A 19,599-nucleotide genomic window follows, 5' to 3' on the forward strand; every position below is an offset into this window, starting at 1 on the left:
TTGGATCAAGCAATTGTTGGAAGGTATCCAAGAAAAAGGTGATTGGACCGGTAGTGATTCATTGTGACAATACCAGTGCCATTGACATATCCAAGAATCTAGTGATGCATTCCAAAACGAAGCATATAGCTATCAATTATCACTATCTAAGGGAACAAGTTCAGGAAAAGGAAGTGATGTTGGAGTATATCCCAACAAAAGAGCAGGTGGTTGATATCTTCACCAAGCCACTACAGAAGGACACCTTTGAATATCTCAGAGGTAAGTTGGGGGTGATGCCCCTACCTGCAGTAAAGTAAGCAAAAAGGGCTCTATATCAATCTGGTATGATTTCAATTTTTTTTTCTAAGACTAGATTGATAATTGTGGACTACTCCGATTAGGGGGAGCAATCTTGTAAGTGTACAGAAATGAATTTTTGGCATTGTTGTCAAAGGGGGAGATATGATTATAGTGTTTGAGCATTGGTAAGTAGTGATTGAGCTGAAGTTGCTGTATCAGAGTATTAACAGTGTTAGGGGGAGATATTCATTACTTAGGGCAGAAGTAATGACCGGTACATAAATGAAGGAAGAACGTGCAACTAATAAGACAAATTCTGAAGTGTTGCCATCAATGCCAAAGGGGGAGATTGTTGGCATTGACAAAACCGGTCAATCTAGAGAACCGGTATATGAGCTAAGATTTGTCATTGATGTCTAACACTGACCGGTGAAGTGGTATCGGTAGAATGGTGTATTTCAGTAATCAAAGGTATCGGTATTACAGTCTTCCCAAGCTCATCCCAAAACCACCTCCTTGAGATTCTCCATTGGGGCATACATAAACCAATTTCTGATCTTGATTAAGTGAATCCTAATTACCCAAACCTGCGAATCAATTATTAAGGTTATCACTTGTAATTACAAAAGAAACTCTTCATGTGGAACCATAGGTCTAGACCCCCTTCTAGAGATCTATTGTTCACAATCTAGGTCCTATACATGCAAGAGCACACTCTCCCATCCATGGACCATAACCTCTAGGAGAACATACATAACATAACAACAACTTGAAGGCTCACACAGAATATGAATACAACCACAACATTACTGAGAACAAAACTGATACATAACATGAAGCATATGCCCATAAACAAGCAAGAGCCTCCACAAGAACCAATACAACAATGCACCAAAGCATAAACATGGGAACAAGAGATAAACCAAAGCATATCCAACCCTCAATAGTGAGGCAAAACACATCCATTGAATTTCTAATAACATCCCTCAACAGCGAGGAAGTCTCCCTCAAGCTGGAGCAATACAACATGAATGCAATCTCCTCAACGATAAGGCACAAACCCTTAACCGGAGTACTAATCCACTTAAAACAATCAATATGACATCTTAGGCACCTCAAAGAATCTCAAATCAATCACACAAAGCCTTTGGAAAACCCCCATAAACCGACTGACAAAACCTAGAACTCAGAAACCCTGAAAACTGCAAAATACAAGCAGAATTGCGCATAACCCAGAATAGCACATCTGAAACCCAGAATAGCTCATCTGGCACTTAAATTAGCACATATGATCAATGAAATAGTACATATGGCTCTTGAAATAGCGCATATGACTTTGAAACATCGCATTTGAAAACAGTGAGCCCAAAGACATAAAATCAACTCAAAACTTGGCCAAACTGCCCAGTTTGGTTCTCGGACTTGCAATTTGACTTAATAACACTCCTAGAAGGTGCGGGAGAATGAAAATAACATAAGGGAACTCAAAATTAAAGATTCAAGATCTCAAAAATAGATTCAACAACAATTCTTAGTCAAGAATACATCCAAAAGCGCACAGAACTATACCAAACTCACACAATGACTGAGAAAGATACAATAATATAATAGTAGCTTCAACACAACATCTCTAACGCAATTTAATACTCACACACAACACAAACCATCTACAAATCAACCAATGCCAAGAATCAACTTCCCAGAGCAACCAAAATCAACTCGCGACAATATCACAAGAAATTGCAAATAACCACAAAAGCATAAGGGAGGTGCAGAAAATGCACAAAGGAAGATAATATCATTCTGTGAAGGCTTCTAAAACTCAATAAAAATCATAGGGAAGAGGAACACAAAACTAATAAGGGAAAATGCAGATTATGCACTCTCGGCAACACCCTTCATTCTCAGAATTCCACCTTATGAAAATACATTATCAAATCTTAACAAATCTTTCCCCAAACCAAAATGAAATCATAAACACCAAATTGCAATCCCCAAAACTCTTTTCAACAGTTGCAAAGCATACAATCTTTTCCAAAATAAATTGCAGAGAATGGAGTTTTAAGCTCCAACCTGGAAAATCGCAGAAGAGGCAAGGGAATTCGTTGAAGAGCATTCAATCCAGCAAACCAAGACAAGTAATTTTCAATCCAACTCAAATCCTCAAATCCAACCTCAAAATCTCAGAATCAAACCCAAAATTCTTCCGAATGGTAACCCAACGACCATTCCAAAAACCTAATAAATAAAAATTAAACTCCAAACTATAGAAAAATCCCGACCAATCAGAAAATTCGATAAAACTATATTTCATACCTACCGTGCATGATTTCGAGGTAAATATCATTTACTAATATTATTTACTTACCTCTATAGAATCAACCAATAGGGTAAGAGGGTAGGTAGAAAATATAACATATTCAAATAACTTTATAACAACAAGGGTATTGTATTTAATGTTCATATTATTATAAACTTAATAAGCAACTAATAATTAAATATCAAATAGATGATAAATCAAATAAATAAAAGCCAATAAATAAAGCTCAATTAATAAATAAATAAATAAAAGCTAATTAAATATAAAATCAAATAAATAATAAATCATAATCAAGCAATAAATAATAATTGAATAATTAATAAACAATAAATCAACAATTCAATTAAATCAACCTTAATTAAATAAATACCAAATAATCAATAACTCATAAATCAATATCAATAAATTAAATTTATCAACAATAAATGAATAAATGTCAAATAAATAATAAATAAATACTTAATCAATAAATAATCAACTATAATATTAATATTTAATAATCAAACATTATTAAATATTAATATTGGTACAAACACATACTCACATCTCCTCAAGCAAATTGACAAAAAGGAAATGAACAATCAGCTCAAGACTCTAAACACCAACTTGCGCCGTGGCGCAACTGACAAGGCATACATCCTAAGCCTAGAGTGTGTGAGAGAAACTATGCCATCTCCAACAACTTGCCATTGGGATAGGACACGCTCAAACCTGTGAGACCAGGTGGAGTCGATGTCGGTACCTGCAAACTTGCATCCACCACTAAACATGATACAACATATACATTATGATAAACAGGCAAGTAAAAAGAGAATCGCAACACCATATCATGCTCGCAATGAGTGATATGGAATATGGCATCGTCCCTTTCACAAAGACACTCACACAATATCAACATCAATGCATTGCATGAAACCATAATCATGAAATAGGGGTTAGAACTAACATAACATCATAAATCATATAGTCCACATAGGAAAATCAAGTGCATATAATCCATCCAATGTAGATCCATCCATCAAAATAATCCAGAATGTATCATCGATCATATAAATCATCCAGCATCATGAGTCATATCAAATATCCATCATCATCAACAAGCATCTAGAGTCTAAATAAGATCACTAGTGTCGATCAAATATCATCAAAACATCAACCATGAGTCTAAACAAGTCTATCAGAGCATAAATCCAAAATGTAAGTCTAGGAGGGACACTACAGGATGCGTGTCCCTGGCTTGCTAGCATGATCAAAATTATAAAAGCAAGGTTTTGATAGTGCGGTCCACATGGCCATTGATCAGTATCCCATTTGTTGGCCGTTGATCTAGGGTTCTTGATAAAAGGACTTGGCTAATCCTTAGATAAACTAGGCAACCAGTGGAAAACAGAAACATGGCTATCCTAGGTGTTGGTCCTTGTACGACATATTTGCAAGTGGGGTTAGTGGCTCCAGAGGAACAAGTTCAATAATTGGTATCAATTGGGTTGAGCTTGAGTCTGATGTAGAGTGGGAGCTTGATTTAGAGGCCAAGGGTTCTCTATCTGCTGTTGTATTTGACCTTCAAGTACAAATTACAACATATTTAATTTTTAAATACAAAAAATCAGTATAAATTCAAACATAAATTACTATATATCAGGACAAATTAGTATAAATCAGCATAAATTCAGTATAACTTAGCAATTTTATTCCTAAATAAATATAAATCAGCAAAATAATTCAATTGGAGTAAAAAGTAAAAACAGTGATTTCATTCAAAAAATTGGTATAAATGAACAAAAAATGCTCATAAAAGTAAAATTGTAAATGCTAGATTTTAGTAGCTAAACTGAATTTAAATGGCTGGAAAAAACAAAACGCAATTTGTTTTAAACCTGCCTTTGAAATTCTTCAAATCTGCCCTTCAAATTTGCCAAAAAATCCATGCAATTAGTTGAAATGTATGCAAGATTGTTGTGTGAGGAAGTGAGGGGTGTTTTTTCTTTTGTCAGCAAAAAAACCATAGATTTTGAGATTTTTTGTGCTTCTGGCATCCCATGAGTCAATGGAATCGGCTTGTCAAGTTTTTTGAAAGCTTGCCAAAAATTTGGTGAGTAATCACCAAATTCTCACCATAAAAAAACTCAACAAGTTACTTGTAAGGCCAAAAATCTAGCAAGTATCCATTGATTTGGCCATCCATATAATTTTAGAATTTAATAATATGGATAGTGATGTTCTACTTGGTCATATTTTCGTCTTTTGTTCTAAGAAAGACTTAGATATCCCTCAAGAATAATGGTGAGCAAATCAATATTTTGATATTAAAATTTGCTAATTATAGGCTAGAAAAAAAGGAATGGACAAAAGAAGTTCAAGAACATCACCAAACTCTTCAGCAGGAGAACATAAAAAACAAACGTTTGAACAAATAGAAGATAGTAAGCTATGCATAATTCAAAAAAAGTTTTAAAATTAATGTTGTAGCATGAACCCATTAAAATTTGGACAAAAGAACAAGAAGAACGTGCTATTTATACCTGTCTAGAATGTTAGCATATCATTCCTCGTGATTTAGCTCAACTTCTTAGCCCCAATGATGTCAAAGAAATTGATGAGTAGTTCAATGTACTACCAAAAAAGCTAAAGTCTATTTTCATGTCCAACATTTTTGGTCAACAAGAGAGCAGAAAGGGAAAGAGGTAAGATTTTTTTTTTGCATAAATTATAAACCTCTTAATGATATTATAGTTCCATTCAATTAGCTAATTCTTTTCATTTTAGATTATATAAGAAGAGCAACCACAAAGAAAATATATTTTAAGTTCAATTGTAAATTTGGATTCTAGCAAATAAAGGTAAAGGAAAAGATAAATAGAGAACAACCTTTTCAGTTTATCAAGGACTACATAAATGGAATATAATGTCTTTCAGTCTTTGGATTGCACCAACATATTTTTAAAGAAGAATGGATCAGGCACTTAGAGTCTCAAGTATTTTAAATAGTTTTGTGTTGTATATGTTGACGACATTATTATTTTTTTAAACAATACTTTTAAGCATGACCAACATTTAGAGCAATTGTTTGAAGCTATCAAACTTGTGTTATTGGGTTTGCCCTTATGGGTGATGGACTCGAATTGGGTTCGCTCGGGTGTGGGGCTGCACCTGGGGAACACGGACCCACACCGAACCTCGGGCCTGTGGGGCGCACCTGGGCTGCACCTTGGTGCGAATTCAGGCGAGCCCATGCTTCTTAGTGGCAGTCACTTAAATAGTGACTTAAAAACATAAAAAATACTTTATTTTACACATTTTTTTTGCACCAAAACTCTAATCTGCCCTCTATTTCATCATTTCAACCTCATATTGTTGTTCATTTTATTCTCTTTTTTTTCATTGTGGCATTTTGAAGTGTATTTGATTATTTTCGAAAGAGATCGTTTGTGGAGTTCTTGAGGAAGGAGGAGAGCTTGCACAAAGGAGATTCAATCATCTAAGGTAAGCATTTGACTCTATTCTTTGGTCTTTTAACGAGTTTTTTCAAGTTTTTTTTTTATAAATTTTTTTTAGTAAAAGAGAAACAAATTCTACTATTTCTTGTAATGTTTTTTTATACTTTCATTAGCTTTTGCATTGTGTAAGCTTGCATTCTTTTTAACCTTTTTTTTAATTTAAAAATGTGTAATTTCTTATAATGGCAATAATTTTGAGTCTAGTGGGTAGGGGTTACAAGACTCAAAACAAAAAATTTAAAGTTGATAGAGGATCTCCTTTGTGGAATTATACTACAATGCTTCAACAACTTCCAGGAGGTGGGAGATTTGAATGGAATTGTAATTTTTGTAAAACCAATAGAGGTGCTCATATTATCGAGTGAGATGTCATTTTTTTGGCCCTTCTGGGAAAGGGATTAAAATGTGTGGAGGGTTAGATAAGCAAGGGTTGTCTGCCTCACAAATAGCAGGATTAATTAGAGAACAAGAAGCTAATAAAGCTCTAGAAAGAGAAAAACTAAGAGCTCATCCATCCACAAGCAAAAAACCATTGACTTTACCCAAAGATCATCAACTAGCAAAGGCCTCCCAACATCCTTTCTTGGAGATACTCTCTATGCAAGATGAAGTAGAAAATCCCAATCTTTCTTGCATAAGGCATTTAAATTGGAAGCAAGAGACATTGCAGAGCAAAAAATTGCATGCTGCATCTATGCCAATGGTCTTCCTTTCAACTTGGTGAGATCACCATATTGGTGGGAGATGGTGGTGGCAATCAATAGTGCACCTTCTGGTTTCACAAGTCTTGGGTATGTAAAAGTGCAAGGTGCACACCACCTTACTGGCAAGAGAGAAGAATTTTGTAGAGACATCACCTAAATTGATTAGAGAGTCCGTTGAATCGGGTGTTTTTGATGGATGGAAAGATTGCAAAAACCGTCCAGTAATAAATGTTATTGCCGTGTCCGCCAAAGTAGCAATGTTTTTGAGGTCAGTTGATTGTGAGAGGCAACTCAAAGATGTAGAGTTCATTTCCAAAATCCTCATTGATTCCATAGAGATGGTGGGTCATGAAAATGTTGTCCAAATCATTATAGACAATGGAAAGATTTGCAGGTGCTTTGGTTGAGAAAAGAAATGAGCACATTTTTGGGACACCATGCACTGTACACTCCCTTAACTTGGTGATGCAGAGCCACTCAAATAGAGTGGGTGAAGGAAATATACCAAGAGTGTGAGAAGATCTAAATGTTTGTGACAAACCACCATATGTCACAAGCCATTTTCAAGACATTCTTGAAGTTTGAACTGCTGAAGGCAAATTTAATTTTATTCATGCCATGTTTAATATGTATATAATATTTTTTAATGTGTTATCGACATATTTTTTTTACATGATCCTAGGTTGCTAAGACCCGATTTGTATCACATACAATAGCGAGGAGACTTTTGAAGGTGAAAGAGGCGTTGAGTGCCATGGTTATTAGTAATCAATGGGGTGTTTGGAAGTAGTCAAATTCAGAAAGGGCCCAAAAGGTAAAGTCAGTGATCTTGGATGACAATTGGTGGTATTGTGTGGAATATGTCTTGAATTTCACCGAGCCTATCATGAGTATGATCAATTTACTGATACAGATACAACATGTTGAGGGAAAGTCTATGATGGCATGGACACCATGATAGAAATTATCAAAGTCATGATAGCACAAGAAGAGAATGACCGCAAAGAAGTATTTTTCAAAAGGGTGGAAAAAATCGTTCTTCGTCGTTGGAACAAGATGACTACGCCATTGCACCTCCTTGCACATGCATTATCTCCCAAGTACTATAGCATTGATATACTTTCTTTGCTAGGGAGAACTCCACCATATAGATATAGCAAAGTTGCTAGTGGGTATAAGCGGGCATTCGCTCGACTCTCCACAGATCCTGAAGTGGTGGAAAATGTTAGGAGAGAGTTTGACTTGTTTATCTCAAGAAGAAAACATAGTCATTGTGCTATTAATGACCAATACAAAATGGATGTTGCTACATGGTGGTACCTTCATGGTCAAGATTATATGCGCCTCCAACCTCTTGTTGGGAATTAGTGTTCACATTGGACGCATAAAATAATTATTTGTAAGGTTTGATATAGTTTGTGAAATAGGTTAGTATATTAGAGGTAGGAATGTGCTGAGTTGTTAAAACAACTCAATATATTTGGGTAAGTTTTTATGGGAGTTTCCTATAATTTACGAGACTCAACTCCATATAATTGTGATGTATTTGATTAAAAAGATATGAAGATGTATTATTTTGTTTTATTATTATTTTGGCTTTCCTGTATCTTTGCCCCATTTTTCTAATATGGTATCAAAGCGTAATCTTTTTTGTGCCTATTTCTTAGTGATACGATTTAATGCTTTCATCATTAGAGTGACGCATTTGTAGCAAGTGCAGCGGAAGCAAGAGGGCCCAAGATTTGAGTTATTTTGGCTGAATCATTCCTCATTGCACCTATTTGCAGTTTTGCTTTGAGCTCATGTGATCTCCACAGGCTTATTTTTTGGTGGCAAGTTTGTTTGTTTGATTTGGATTGGTGGGATTTTAACATTGGTGGTAGATTTATGAAAGAAGTCATACTTCTCCAATCGCTACTTCTACATCGACAATATTTTGCTTTGGTAGTAGATCTCTTTGGTTTGCGTTCATATTGTTTGTAGGTATATTGTGGAGTGTTGCAATCTTTGGTGGAGTTGAATATATTGTTCCTTGATTCTCTTTCAAAGAATTTGGTCAATCGCATATCCCTTGGCCGCAATTAGGTGATGTATGAGGGCTACAATTTTGTGTCTCTGTAATCAGCCCCATACAAAGTTCAAAATTTATTACTGGTCGATGTTTTGTTATGTATTGCATATTAGCTTTCATTGGTCTACATTTTCTGGTTTGGTGTGACAAGAGATTGATCGTGCTATTTCATTTGGTGCTTGGAGTGCGATCTACTATTAGGTTCTGAATAATTTGCTTTTCCCATGTGGCTTTCCTGTGCTTGTCTGGTATTTCTTTTTCTTGGCGCAAAGATACAATAACAACTACTAAAGCTGCAGAAATATGTAGATGTCTAGGGCGCCATAGCAGTTCTTAGGCCAATCCGCAAAGAGGAAACACTCCTTTCAATTGATAGTTTCTTATTGTCAAGAAGATCACTGTTTTCTTTGTGAATCGAGGGCCATATATTGCGAGTCTTTGGCAGCCTTATAAAGATAGAGGTTCATGTTGCGCTGGAGATACTGATTCAATTTTGACTGAGCATCATTCTCAGCGAGACTTTGGCAGATTTGTGGTAGTTAGTAGAGATGATTTTATTTGTATTTGCAAGTACATAGCCTTAGTCGGCTTGATGTATTTGTGAAATCAGCCTATGATTCCTTTACAAACCTGTGTTGATTGGTTTGATCAATCATTTTTTTATGATTTGTAAAGGCATCTTGATTTGCAAGCCTGATTGGAGTAAAATCATAGTGGCTTGAGGTTGTGGTTGCACCTCTAATCGACTCCATTCACAGCTCATGGCGATCCTCAGTGCTTGGTTCAAGATACATGTGTGTGACTTATAAGGCGACAACGACAACGACACGAGAAGGGTCATAGCTGTAGTTTAAGTGTATATTTTAGGTTGAACTTGAGCTTTTACTAATTGTCTAGTTATTGTTAGTGTTTATTTTTATGGAGCATTAATTATAATATCAAAATATAAAATTATATCAATTATAATTGGGTGCATTATCGCTTGTACGCAACATCCATCTTGTGGGGGGAAGAATATGTTCTATCTTTAGTTTCACAATTGACAAAATGAGTCCCAAAAGCCAAATTTTCTAAGTAGCAATTTTACTAAAGGTTGGAGGCATTGGAGGCTGGAGGACATTCAAGGACCTCTCGTTAGTCACCACCGACGAGGCCACTTATCAGCTATGGTGACATTTCATTTTCTATATTTTTCAGTGTTCCTGGTTGTGTGAATAAGTAGAAATTTCACATTGTTGGGGGGGGGGGGGATAATAACCAATGTTCCATTCCCATTTCGTGCCAAAATGACTAAAGTTAAGGACAACTTCCAATGGCAGTAGTGGTTGTCTATGTTGTTCGAGATCCAGTGACAACAATCGATAACAGTGACTACAATTAAGAACATTGTGTTTTTATCTACGAAACCCGGGGAGGTGTCCCCAGTTTGAAATCCCTCATCCCTGTCCCGAGGACTTGGGGACGGCTAGGGGATGCCCCCACCCTCGTCCCCAAATATATGGGTATTTGTGGGGGATGTCTCGGAAACGAGGGGATGTTTTTCCCAGTCGTGGGGGACATCCGTACGTCTTGGGGATGGCTGGGGACATCCATACATCCACCATATAGAGATAGTGAAATTGCTAGTGGGTATAAGCGGGCTTGTGATGAAGAGTATTTGAAAATGGTGTGTATAATCATTGTAAGCATGAAATTTAATTACACATTATATATTTTAATGTGAGTGGCCATCTAGTGTCCACTAAATCCACATTGCATTGTTTTGCCGGAATTCTACTTTCTTTCCCAAATGGCTTAACTTTTTAACATTATGCATTTTTCCATAAGACAAGGTAAGGAAATATAATAGATAGCTTTTCTAAGATATTATAACCATATCGTTATTTTTACATGATATGCAAAATGATATTTTAAATTTAAGTTGAAGAAAAACAGCGACAAAGGCTAGTTTCTATCAATTCTTGTGAGGAAAAAATTATTTGAATGAGCATTCGAAATATTTTATTGATTCTCTGCATTTTTTGAACTATTCTTTGGTTTCCTTAGAAAAGATGTCTAGTTTTTCAATCATTTTTTGTGATCACACCTTTTGATCACTCGTGGGGATAGAATTGTATGATGGGAATCCATAGTGGAGTTCTTTACATAGATAGCATTAATCAAGTACAAAAAGTCAAATGGACTCACCATAGGAGAAAAATAATAAATGAAACAGCAGTAACCACATTTAATATTTATTATTTATAACCACTAATGGACATTTATTATTAATTATTTGTAACCACTAATTTGAAAACATATCTTCTAAAGTGAAGGGTTCCTTTTAATTTGTTTCAAACAAGATCTCCAATAATTGATTAAACCTAAGTCCTCACCATGATTGAAATTATTTGGATGCTTACAAAAATTTAACTTATTCTTTGAGGCAACCCTCAATATAGTTGTCTTCCACTGCAATTACTCTGGCATCCTCCAAGCAAATATAGTGTCTTGTTGAGGAGTGCTAAGCTAACTGTACCTTGTTTATCCTCTTGTGATGGATGCTTGGCTAGGAAGAAGTATCAAACCAGCCTCAATCAGGTTTGCTGATGAAGAATGCGGAGTAGACTTATTCTGTGTAATACCATTATATTGTTCTATTGGGCCAGAAGAATTCGCAATTAACTCTGCATATAGACATTTCATATTTGATGTGTTAGTGCATACCTTTTTGCATGTCTAACTCTAAACTATTAAATGGCATGAGGAAATGCATTGTCCTTGAGGTTCGACAAAATATTTTGAAAATATACATTGCATCTTATTTGCTTTATAGTTTATTCTGTTCATTGAATGTTATGTTATAGGCAATATCATGTTTTTGTTTTATAACACAAAACTGAGCAGGTAATATATTTCACATCTCACATGTAAAGCTGGACATGCATTCATCTTATAGTGGGGTAGTTGCCTAAATAGACACTCATGCTTTTATGGTATACCTATATTTCAGTGATTGAACAATAATTGAAAGTTTTTATGTTATTCATATGATATGGGTTGCATAAATTGGCGCATTCCTCACATATCATTTTTTTGGTTTCCTTGCAGCTGATGGCTTGCGTGCTGACAAATTCTTTGAGCTGGAGACTGCTAAAAAATCAAGGGCTCCTTTTCTGAGAAGTATAATCTATGAAAAAGGGCGTTGGGGGGTTTCACATGCACGACCTCCCACTGAATCTAGGCCTGGGCATGTAGCAATAATTGCTGGCTTCTATGAGGATCCTAGTGCAGTTACAAAAGGTTTGATGTAATCTTTTACCATGCTACGGAGAGAGGTGATCTAAGTACCATTAGTTACAAATATGTAAAAGGGAGCATTCTTCCTTGTATGATTTGGTTTTGTCATCCCTTGTAAAGTATAGAGGGGTATCTTCACAAATTGTCTTTCTATATATATTTACACTCTAATGTGTTAATTATCTGATGTACATTGTTTTTTTATATGCTCTTCTTTTTGGCAAAGAACAGTACAATGCAAAAGTATTTCAATGCAGTTTTCTGCTAGAACTTATCTGTGACGGCCTTGTATGAAGATTGAGGAAATCTGTCACACATTCACAAAAAGATAGAGATGCATAAATATGCATTATGTTATTATTTTATTTGGAATGCAGATTTTTATTAAGTTTTTATCTTGACATAATGATAAAACAATCTTTGTGATCTAATGAAGTTTGGAAATGTTTGCATGTGACACAAACATCCAATAGAGTTTTATCCTCTAAATTGTGTTCATTAGGAGCGTGGAAGGAATTCTATGTGTACTTTGTATTGCAGATTGCTCTTTCTTTTGCTAAAATCGATGTTGAATATTGTACAGTATGGACCTCGTTTATATTATACTTCAATGCAATTGGTCTGATGTCTGGTAGCAGTTTTGATAATGATGACGGGACAATCTTTAACTTGATGGAACACAAAATATATAAACTATACCATATCAGATGCAACATCTGAACAAATAAAAAATGGCTATGTATAAACTGAAGTACACATTGCCAATAACCAAAGTGAGATTTGATGCTCTCATGATATAAGTATCCTAGTTTGTTTTGGATTAAGGCAAAAACAGGTTTTGAAGGGGCCTCGAAACCCTTTACAAAATGATTCTAAGAGGTATAGAATCAGATATAAACATCCAAAACAAAACGGGCTGCATGGATAAGCATAAGAAACAACAGCCAAAGAGACAACAAAAGCCCAGCCGGGCGCAAAAAGACAGCAAGGAGACCAAACCCAGACATAGACAGAGCCAACAACTTGAAAACAGAAAACAACACAGACCCAGCTACATAAGGCTTTTGAGGGTCTCAACGACCTCTGCCTCAAGGACATTCATTGTATGAACAACAGTCTTCATAGCTTTGTAGTCCACATTTTGAATAGCCGCCTTTTTCTTCATATTCCCATGGGTCCTTTTGTAGGGTCCTCCACCCTGAGCCGCCTCAGCATCATCCCCAATAATAACAACAGCCCTATCCGGCTGCTCCAGACTATTCACCATAGTATTTATAACCACTGCAGACTGTTTGACAATTTTGTGACTGCTTGCTATAATAGTTTTGAAGGTGTATGCGATCTTGTTATAGCCTTCCTCAACATGGGTAATGTGATCCTCCAGCCTTTTCTTCAGCTGATCAACCCTTTCACCCATCTTCTTGATGTAGTCCATAACCTACTTCTTCTCAGCCTCAGTCCAATTCCCCTCATTATTATGATTACCTTGAGTAGAACCGACAGGGATTGCTTCCATTTTGCTTCCTAGGGCTCTTGGGTTGATCCTTATCTCCTTAAGTTCATGGAACAACCATTTGAACATGCTGAAAGTGTCAATAGCATGTTCACGAGCCATGCCCAACACATTATCATAATCCTCCCTATTATTGTTAAGCTCAACACTTTTGGGATGAAGGTCTTCAATACCAACTGCGCCCACATTACCAGTCTCCTTATTGGAAGAAGGAGAGGCCGGGACATTAGGGCAATTAGGGTCCTTACCATCTTCTGCCTTCTCGCTAGAAGAGGGGGAGCCATTCTCAGCAGAAGTAGAGGAGGAGGACATAACAATGTTCTTTTGCCCTTTGATACCCTTCCTCACCTTAGGTTGTGAACTCGAGGGTTTTTCAATTTTAGCTTTTTTTAGGGGAGGGAAATTCTCTTCAGACCTAGACCCAGAGGCTTCATTATCAGAGTCACCTGCACTAGTCTCATCATTCTCAGAAACAATGAGGATATAATCATCACGGGGAGGAAGAGCACGGAAATGGGCATCAATAAGGACTAGCAGGCCTTCGTGCAAGATGGGAAACTTGGAAGGGTTCTTGCGGTGGTCACTAAAATTAACCCTAAGAGTAGACATGAGATAGAAAGGGAAAGACATCTTCACACCATGGCGGAAATGATTCAAAATAACAAAGTGATGACCATACACCCTAGTATAATGACCATCCAAAGTAAGGTAATTCATGATTACCTTAAGAAGCTTCTGCCAAAAAGACTTAATGACCGCAATGTCATAGTAGCTGGCCGTCTTTTTAACAATTTTGGCTCGCTCTGCCTCCTTCTTGGGGAAATTCTGCACAACTTGCTTAGTATACACTCTGTCTCTGTAATACTTCATACCCTCCATAGATAACCCTGTGACCTGTGCAATAAGGGCTTCATCAACCAGGACCTTCCGACCATGAAGAACAATCGTTACATCCTTCTAGTTTTGAGAAAAATAGTTCGTGACATCCTGATTACGCCCTTGTAGCCTCTCAATGTAGGGAGTGAACCCCCCTTTCTCCAAAATCTGCCATAGCTTCTTTTCATTCTTCAACTGCACACAGCTAGGCGGCTCAATTCTTTTTCTCGCACCACCCATTCTATCTTGCTCTTTGTTACACTCTCTGCAAAGAATTTTTGAGAGTGAAAGTAAGACTCCAGAAAATGTTCAAAATTGCCCACAAAGCATGCAAAATAAGTTCGCATCAGTTCTCATGTCCTCTCTGGCCACCTGTCTCAAAAAGGAATGTATCGGTAACTCTAGAAACACTCGGAGTCATTATGGCACAAGTTATTATTAAATTTACTCCCTTGACTTCTCTCGTGGAACAAATGCATAGCAAATTCCGAGTCCAGCCTGTCACCATGGGTCCAACTAAGCTGGGCTTTACACGTCACTCCCCTATTGGCAAGGAAGACGACAACCACATTGGCTTGTCTGTATACATGAACAATAATGCATCTATCAAAGGTTTTAATAATATCTTTTGCCTTCTTCATCCAAATATCAACATTCCAAGCTGGAGTAGATTTGCTCTTTAGATAGTTGATAATATTCTTTGAGTCCCCCTCGACCCAAACAAGCTTAAAGTTGTTCTGTTTAGCAAGTTTTAAACTGTGATAAACTTCTATAGCTTCTGCAACATTATTAGTCTGTTTTCCAAGAGGGAGAGCAATAGCAGAAATGAAGTTGCCATAGTGATCTCGTATCACCCCTCCACAGCCAGCTTGACCAACCATCAAAATTGATTTTCACCCATCCTTGGGGTGGAAAGTTCCAACTAATGTTGTCCCTAGGATTGACCTTAGGTTTGACCAAATTAAGAAGATGACCAAAATCCCAATCCTTGACAACATTGGCTTCATACTCCTTAAGGATTCCACTTTGAAAAAGAACATTGGAGCTAACAGTTGAGAGATTATCAGAGATGGCTCTAGAAATTTTCATGAAGACAATATCAGGAGGGAGATGGATATTCCTGAAGATATGATTATTATGTTCTTTCCATAAACCCCACACCATGTGAGGAAACACAAAGGACCATAGCTTCTTCAGGAGAAGATTTCTTGAGGGCGGGTTCCATTGGTGAACGAACTCTTTTATGCCCCCCGGGAGAGTCTAGCAAAGACCCCATTTCTGAAGCACCAGACCCCAAATCTCAGAAGTGTAAGAGCAGTGTAAAAACAGATGATCAATAGATTCAGCATCCCTCACACACAAGTCCGTAGTTAAGATTTTATTAAGAAAGAGGAGCCAAAAATATATATTAACCTTAGGAGAAAGGTCCTTGATCCACACCTTAGAACACCAAGAAACATGGGGTTCATTACATCAATCCACAGAAGCAACAAAAAACTTTCCATTAGGAGTGAATTTCCAAATAAGCTCATCTTCCACACCATCCTCCAAACCAAAAGAATTTAGGGAAAGCTGCAAGTGAGAAAAAGAAGGATTAACAACAGAAAGATTCACCCACTTACCCTCCTTCCAATATTCAGCCACCATTAAGCCAAAAGATGCAACACACATATCCCTTAAAGATCCTGTAATGTCCCCTTATGTTAAAACTTAGAAAATAGGGACAATAACTTAGAGGTCAATTGCAATGGACACCACTTGTAATGTCCCCTTATGTTAAAACTTAGAAAATAGGGACAATAATTTATAGAGGTCAATTGCAATGGACTTCTTCCCACAAATTCTCTAATAATACGTAAAATAACCATAAATAATGCTAATCAATGTGAGAGTGACAGATTTGATATGCTGTTGATGTTATAATATATAAGTATCAATATCATTGATGTCCCTGATTTAACACTTAAATGTATGTGAGAGAATCTTGACCCGTGCTAGGCTGCCTTAGTAATCTGATATATGTATAACCTATCGTAATCATCCCCTGAGGTTTGATCAAGTCTGGCCCAAACAGTTGACAATATTATTTCCTTGGTTCTGCAATCAGGCTTTAAGCAGTGAATTCTTGGATCTACTAATGAATGACTCCTTGATATGTGTTAATTAGAAAACTTCTTGAAGACCCGATGATGAATGACTGCTCCTCCAAGGGCAAATCCGAACTGGATATGGAAAGATATATATACTTGATCGATGCCCTATTGAAATGAGTTGGGTTGTCTTATTATATGATTAGGAAGGGTGTCTAAAGAGACACGACTCTTGCCTCTTTGAAATTGTTTTCCTTAATTTATCTTTAATCGCAACCTTTCACATATTAACAAATTTGTTATGTGTCCACTTAAATATAATCATAACCGTATCTTATATTAGGTTAATGACTGTAGAGTAATCCTTGTCATCCGTTTAAGTGTCCATCTCTCTCAAACTGAATCGATACTTCCAATTCCGACATAGTAATTTATTTATCCACAAGGTTGCTCTTTTTGTCTTAATATATTCACAACCTTCATTAATCAAGTTGCTACCTATCAAAAGGCACTATTAGAGTCGTCCACTATATTATACATTTCTTTTTGTTTTATATTATTATTTGATAAATATGAAAGTAATATTAATAAATATAAGTTATATTTTTATATTTTAATTGTATTATTATTTATTTATTAAATTCTTTTTCAAAGTGGGGACATTACAGATCCCAATGTAGGATCAGAAGCAAGCGAGTGATTCTTGATCCAGCAATCATCCCAAAACCGGATTCTTCTACCATTCCCCAACTTCCAATAGGCTTCCCAGCTAGCCACTTCCCTAGCCTTGAGGATATTGTTTCAAAGATGAGATCTAGCGGGGATATGAGAAGAACTCAAAAAATCCTGCAAAGAATGAACATTAGAGAGATATTTATTGTGCCATAAGGTGTTCCATTCCCTTCTACAGTCATAAGATCTCTAGACCTGTTTAGCCAAAAGAGCATTGTTAAAGGTTTTAATGCTTCTAATTCCCAATCCACCATATCTCCTTGGCTTGCAAACATTCTCCCAGGCAACCAGAGGGATTCTTTTCTTTTCCTCAACCCCAGACCAAAGGAATCTTTTCTGAATTTTATCAATAATCTCAGCAAATTTAGAGGGAATTTTGAACAAACCGAGGGCATACACTGGGAGGTTCTAAAGTGTAGCTTTCAGCAATTGAATTTTACCAACCCGACTCAAAAGGGTGCTTTTCAACCCAGCCAACTTCCTATTAAATCGATCAATCAAAGATTGCCAAAAGGAATCAGAAGGTTTAGATCCTAGAGGGAGACCTAGGTAAGTAGAGGGGAGCTTACCTATGAGGCAGCCGAGAATGTTAACAATCTTCATTTGATGCTGCTCAGGAGTATTAATGAAGTAGATAAAACTCTTGGTTTTATTAACCATCTGTCCAGAAGCCTTTTCATAAAGGCAGAGAATCGATCTGATGACTCTGGCTTCCCCAAAAAAGGAGCTTCCCATTAAAATGGTATCATTAACAAATTGTTGATGAGAGCATATCAAATTGGTAGAGGACGGCTTGAGGCCCTTCAGAGATCCTTCCACTACCTTTTTATGAATGAATTTACCCAAACTTTCCGCCATTATAGTGAACAAAATAAGTGATATAGGATCACCCTGCCTTAGCCCCCTCGAGGTTCTAAAGAAATGGGAGGGCAATCCATTGACAATAACTGTAGTTGAAGCGGTGGATAAACGCTGCCAAATCAGACTTATGACCTTACCAGAGAAACCGAAAGCATGAAGAACTTTTTTTAAGAAGCACCAATCCACCCTATCATAAGCCTTAACAATGTTCAATTTCAATAGAAAGCCTTGAGACTTCGCCTCCAAAAGTGAATGGATGTTTTCATGAACAGTGATGATGGAGTCAAGAATCTGTCTCCCTGACACAAAGCCATTTTGTTGAGGAGAAATCGGAAGAGGAAGAATCTTCAGCATCCTCGACGTAAGGACCTTGGAGATAATTTTGTAGAAAGAATTGCACAAGCTGATAGGCCTAAAAGCATCTAGAGAATCAACCCCCTGCTTCTTAGGGATGAGGACAATGAAAGTTGCATTCAGTTCCTTCAGCAGGGATCTAGCTCCAAAAAACTCTTTCACAGCATTGGACACATCTTTCTCCACCACTTCCCAAAAGTGCTGAAAGAAGAACATAGGAAAGCCGTCGGGGCTAGGAACTTTACTGCCATCAAAAGAAAAGACAACACTCCTAATTTCGTCCTTTGAAGGAATGGCAGCCAAATTATGATTTTGGTTATCAGATAGGACTTTAGGTATGATATCAACCAACATATTTTGAGCCTCTGGGTCTAATAAAGTATCTTTCTTTAGAAGATTAGCAAAGAACTCAACAACAACTCCACTTATTTCATCCTCATTATCTATTCTTCTCCCATTCTTCACAAGGTGGCCAATTCTATTTGCAGCCCTATGTTTAAGGGTAGAGATGTGGAAGAATCTGGTGTTTTTATCACCATCCTTAAGCCACAAGGATCTGGATCTCTGCCTCCAAAATGTCTCTTCCCAGGCTATAATTTTGTGGAATTTGGATAGAGCACTTTTCTTAGCAAAGTTATCATTCACATATCCTTCATTTTGGACTTTATCTTGGATCATGCCCAACTCCTCCCGAAGAGCAGATTTCTGAACGAAGATGTCCCCAAAGACTTCTCTATTCCACTTTTTAAGCTTCTCCTTAACATGCCTTAACTTTTTAGCAACCCGGAACATAGCAGAACCATCCACTTGAACATTCCACCAATCTTTCACGCTATTGGAAAGGTTTGGGTGGGAGAGCCACATTTTCTCAAATCTAAAAGGAAACCTCCTTCGCGGGCCGTTCTTAGGCTCAACCATCAAACATATAGGAAAGTGGTCAGATCCGATTCTAACCATGGAATTCAGAGAACAAACATAATGTTGGATCCACTCAACTGAAATCAAGGCCCGATCAAGTCT

The 19,599-nt window shown here is 36.9% G+C and overlaps 1 protein-coding gene across 3 annotated transcripts in view; it reads left to right on the plus strand.

Annotated features, from left to right (window-relative positions):
- LOC131030393 (GPI ethanolamine phosphate transferase 1) overlaps positions 1 to 19,599 on the plus strand; it is a 246,115-nt gene that overhangs the window by 16,230 nt on the left and 210,286 nt on the right. For all 3 annotated transcript variants that reach the window (XM_057961198.2, XM_057961200.2, XM_057961197.2), the window contains exon 2: positions 11,965 to 12,156. In XM_057961198.2, coding sequence (XP_057817181.2) covers positions 11,965 to 12,156 — 192 coding nt within the window. The remainder of the gene's footprint in view (positions 1 to 11,964; positions 12,157 to 19,599) is intronic.

The sequence above is a fragment of the Cryptomeria japonica genome, chromosome 7 (genome assembly GCF_030272615.1).
Source record: "Cryptomeria japonica chromosome 7, Sugi_1.0, whole genome shotgun sequence".
NCBI classification, from domain to species: Eukaryota; Viridiplantae; Streptophyta; class Pinopsida; order Cupressales; family Cupressaceae; genus Cryptomeria; species Cryptomeria japonica.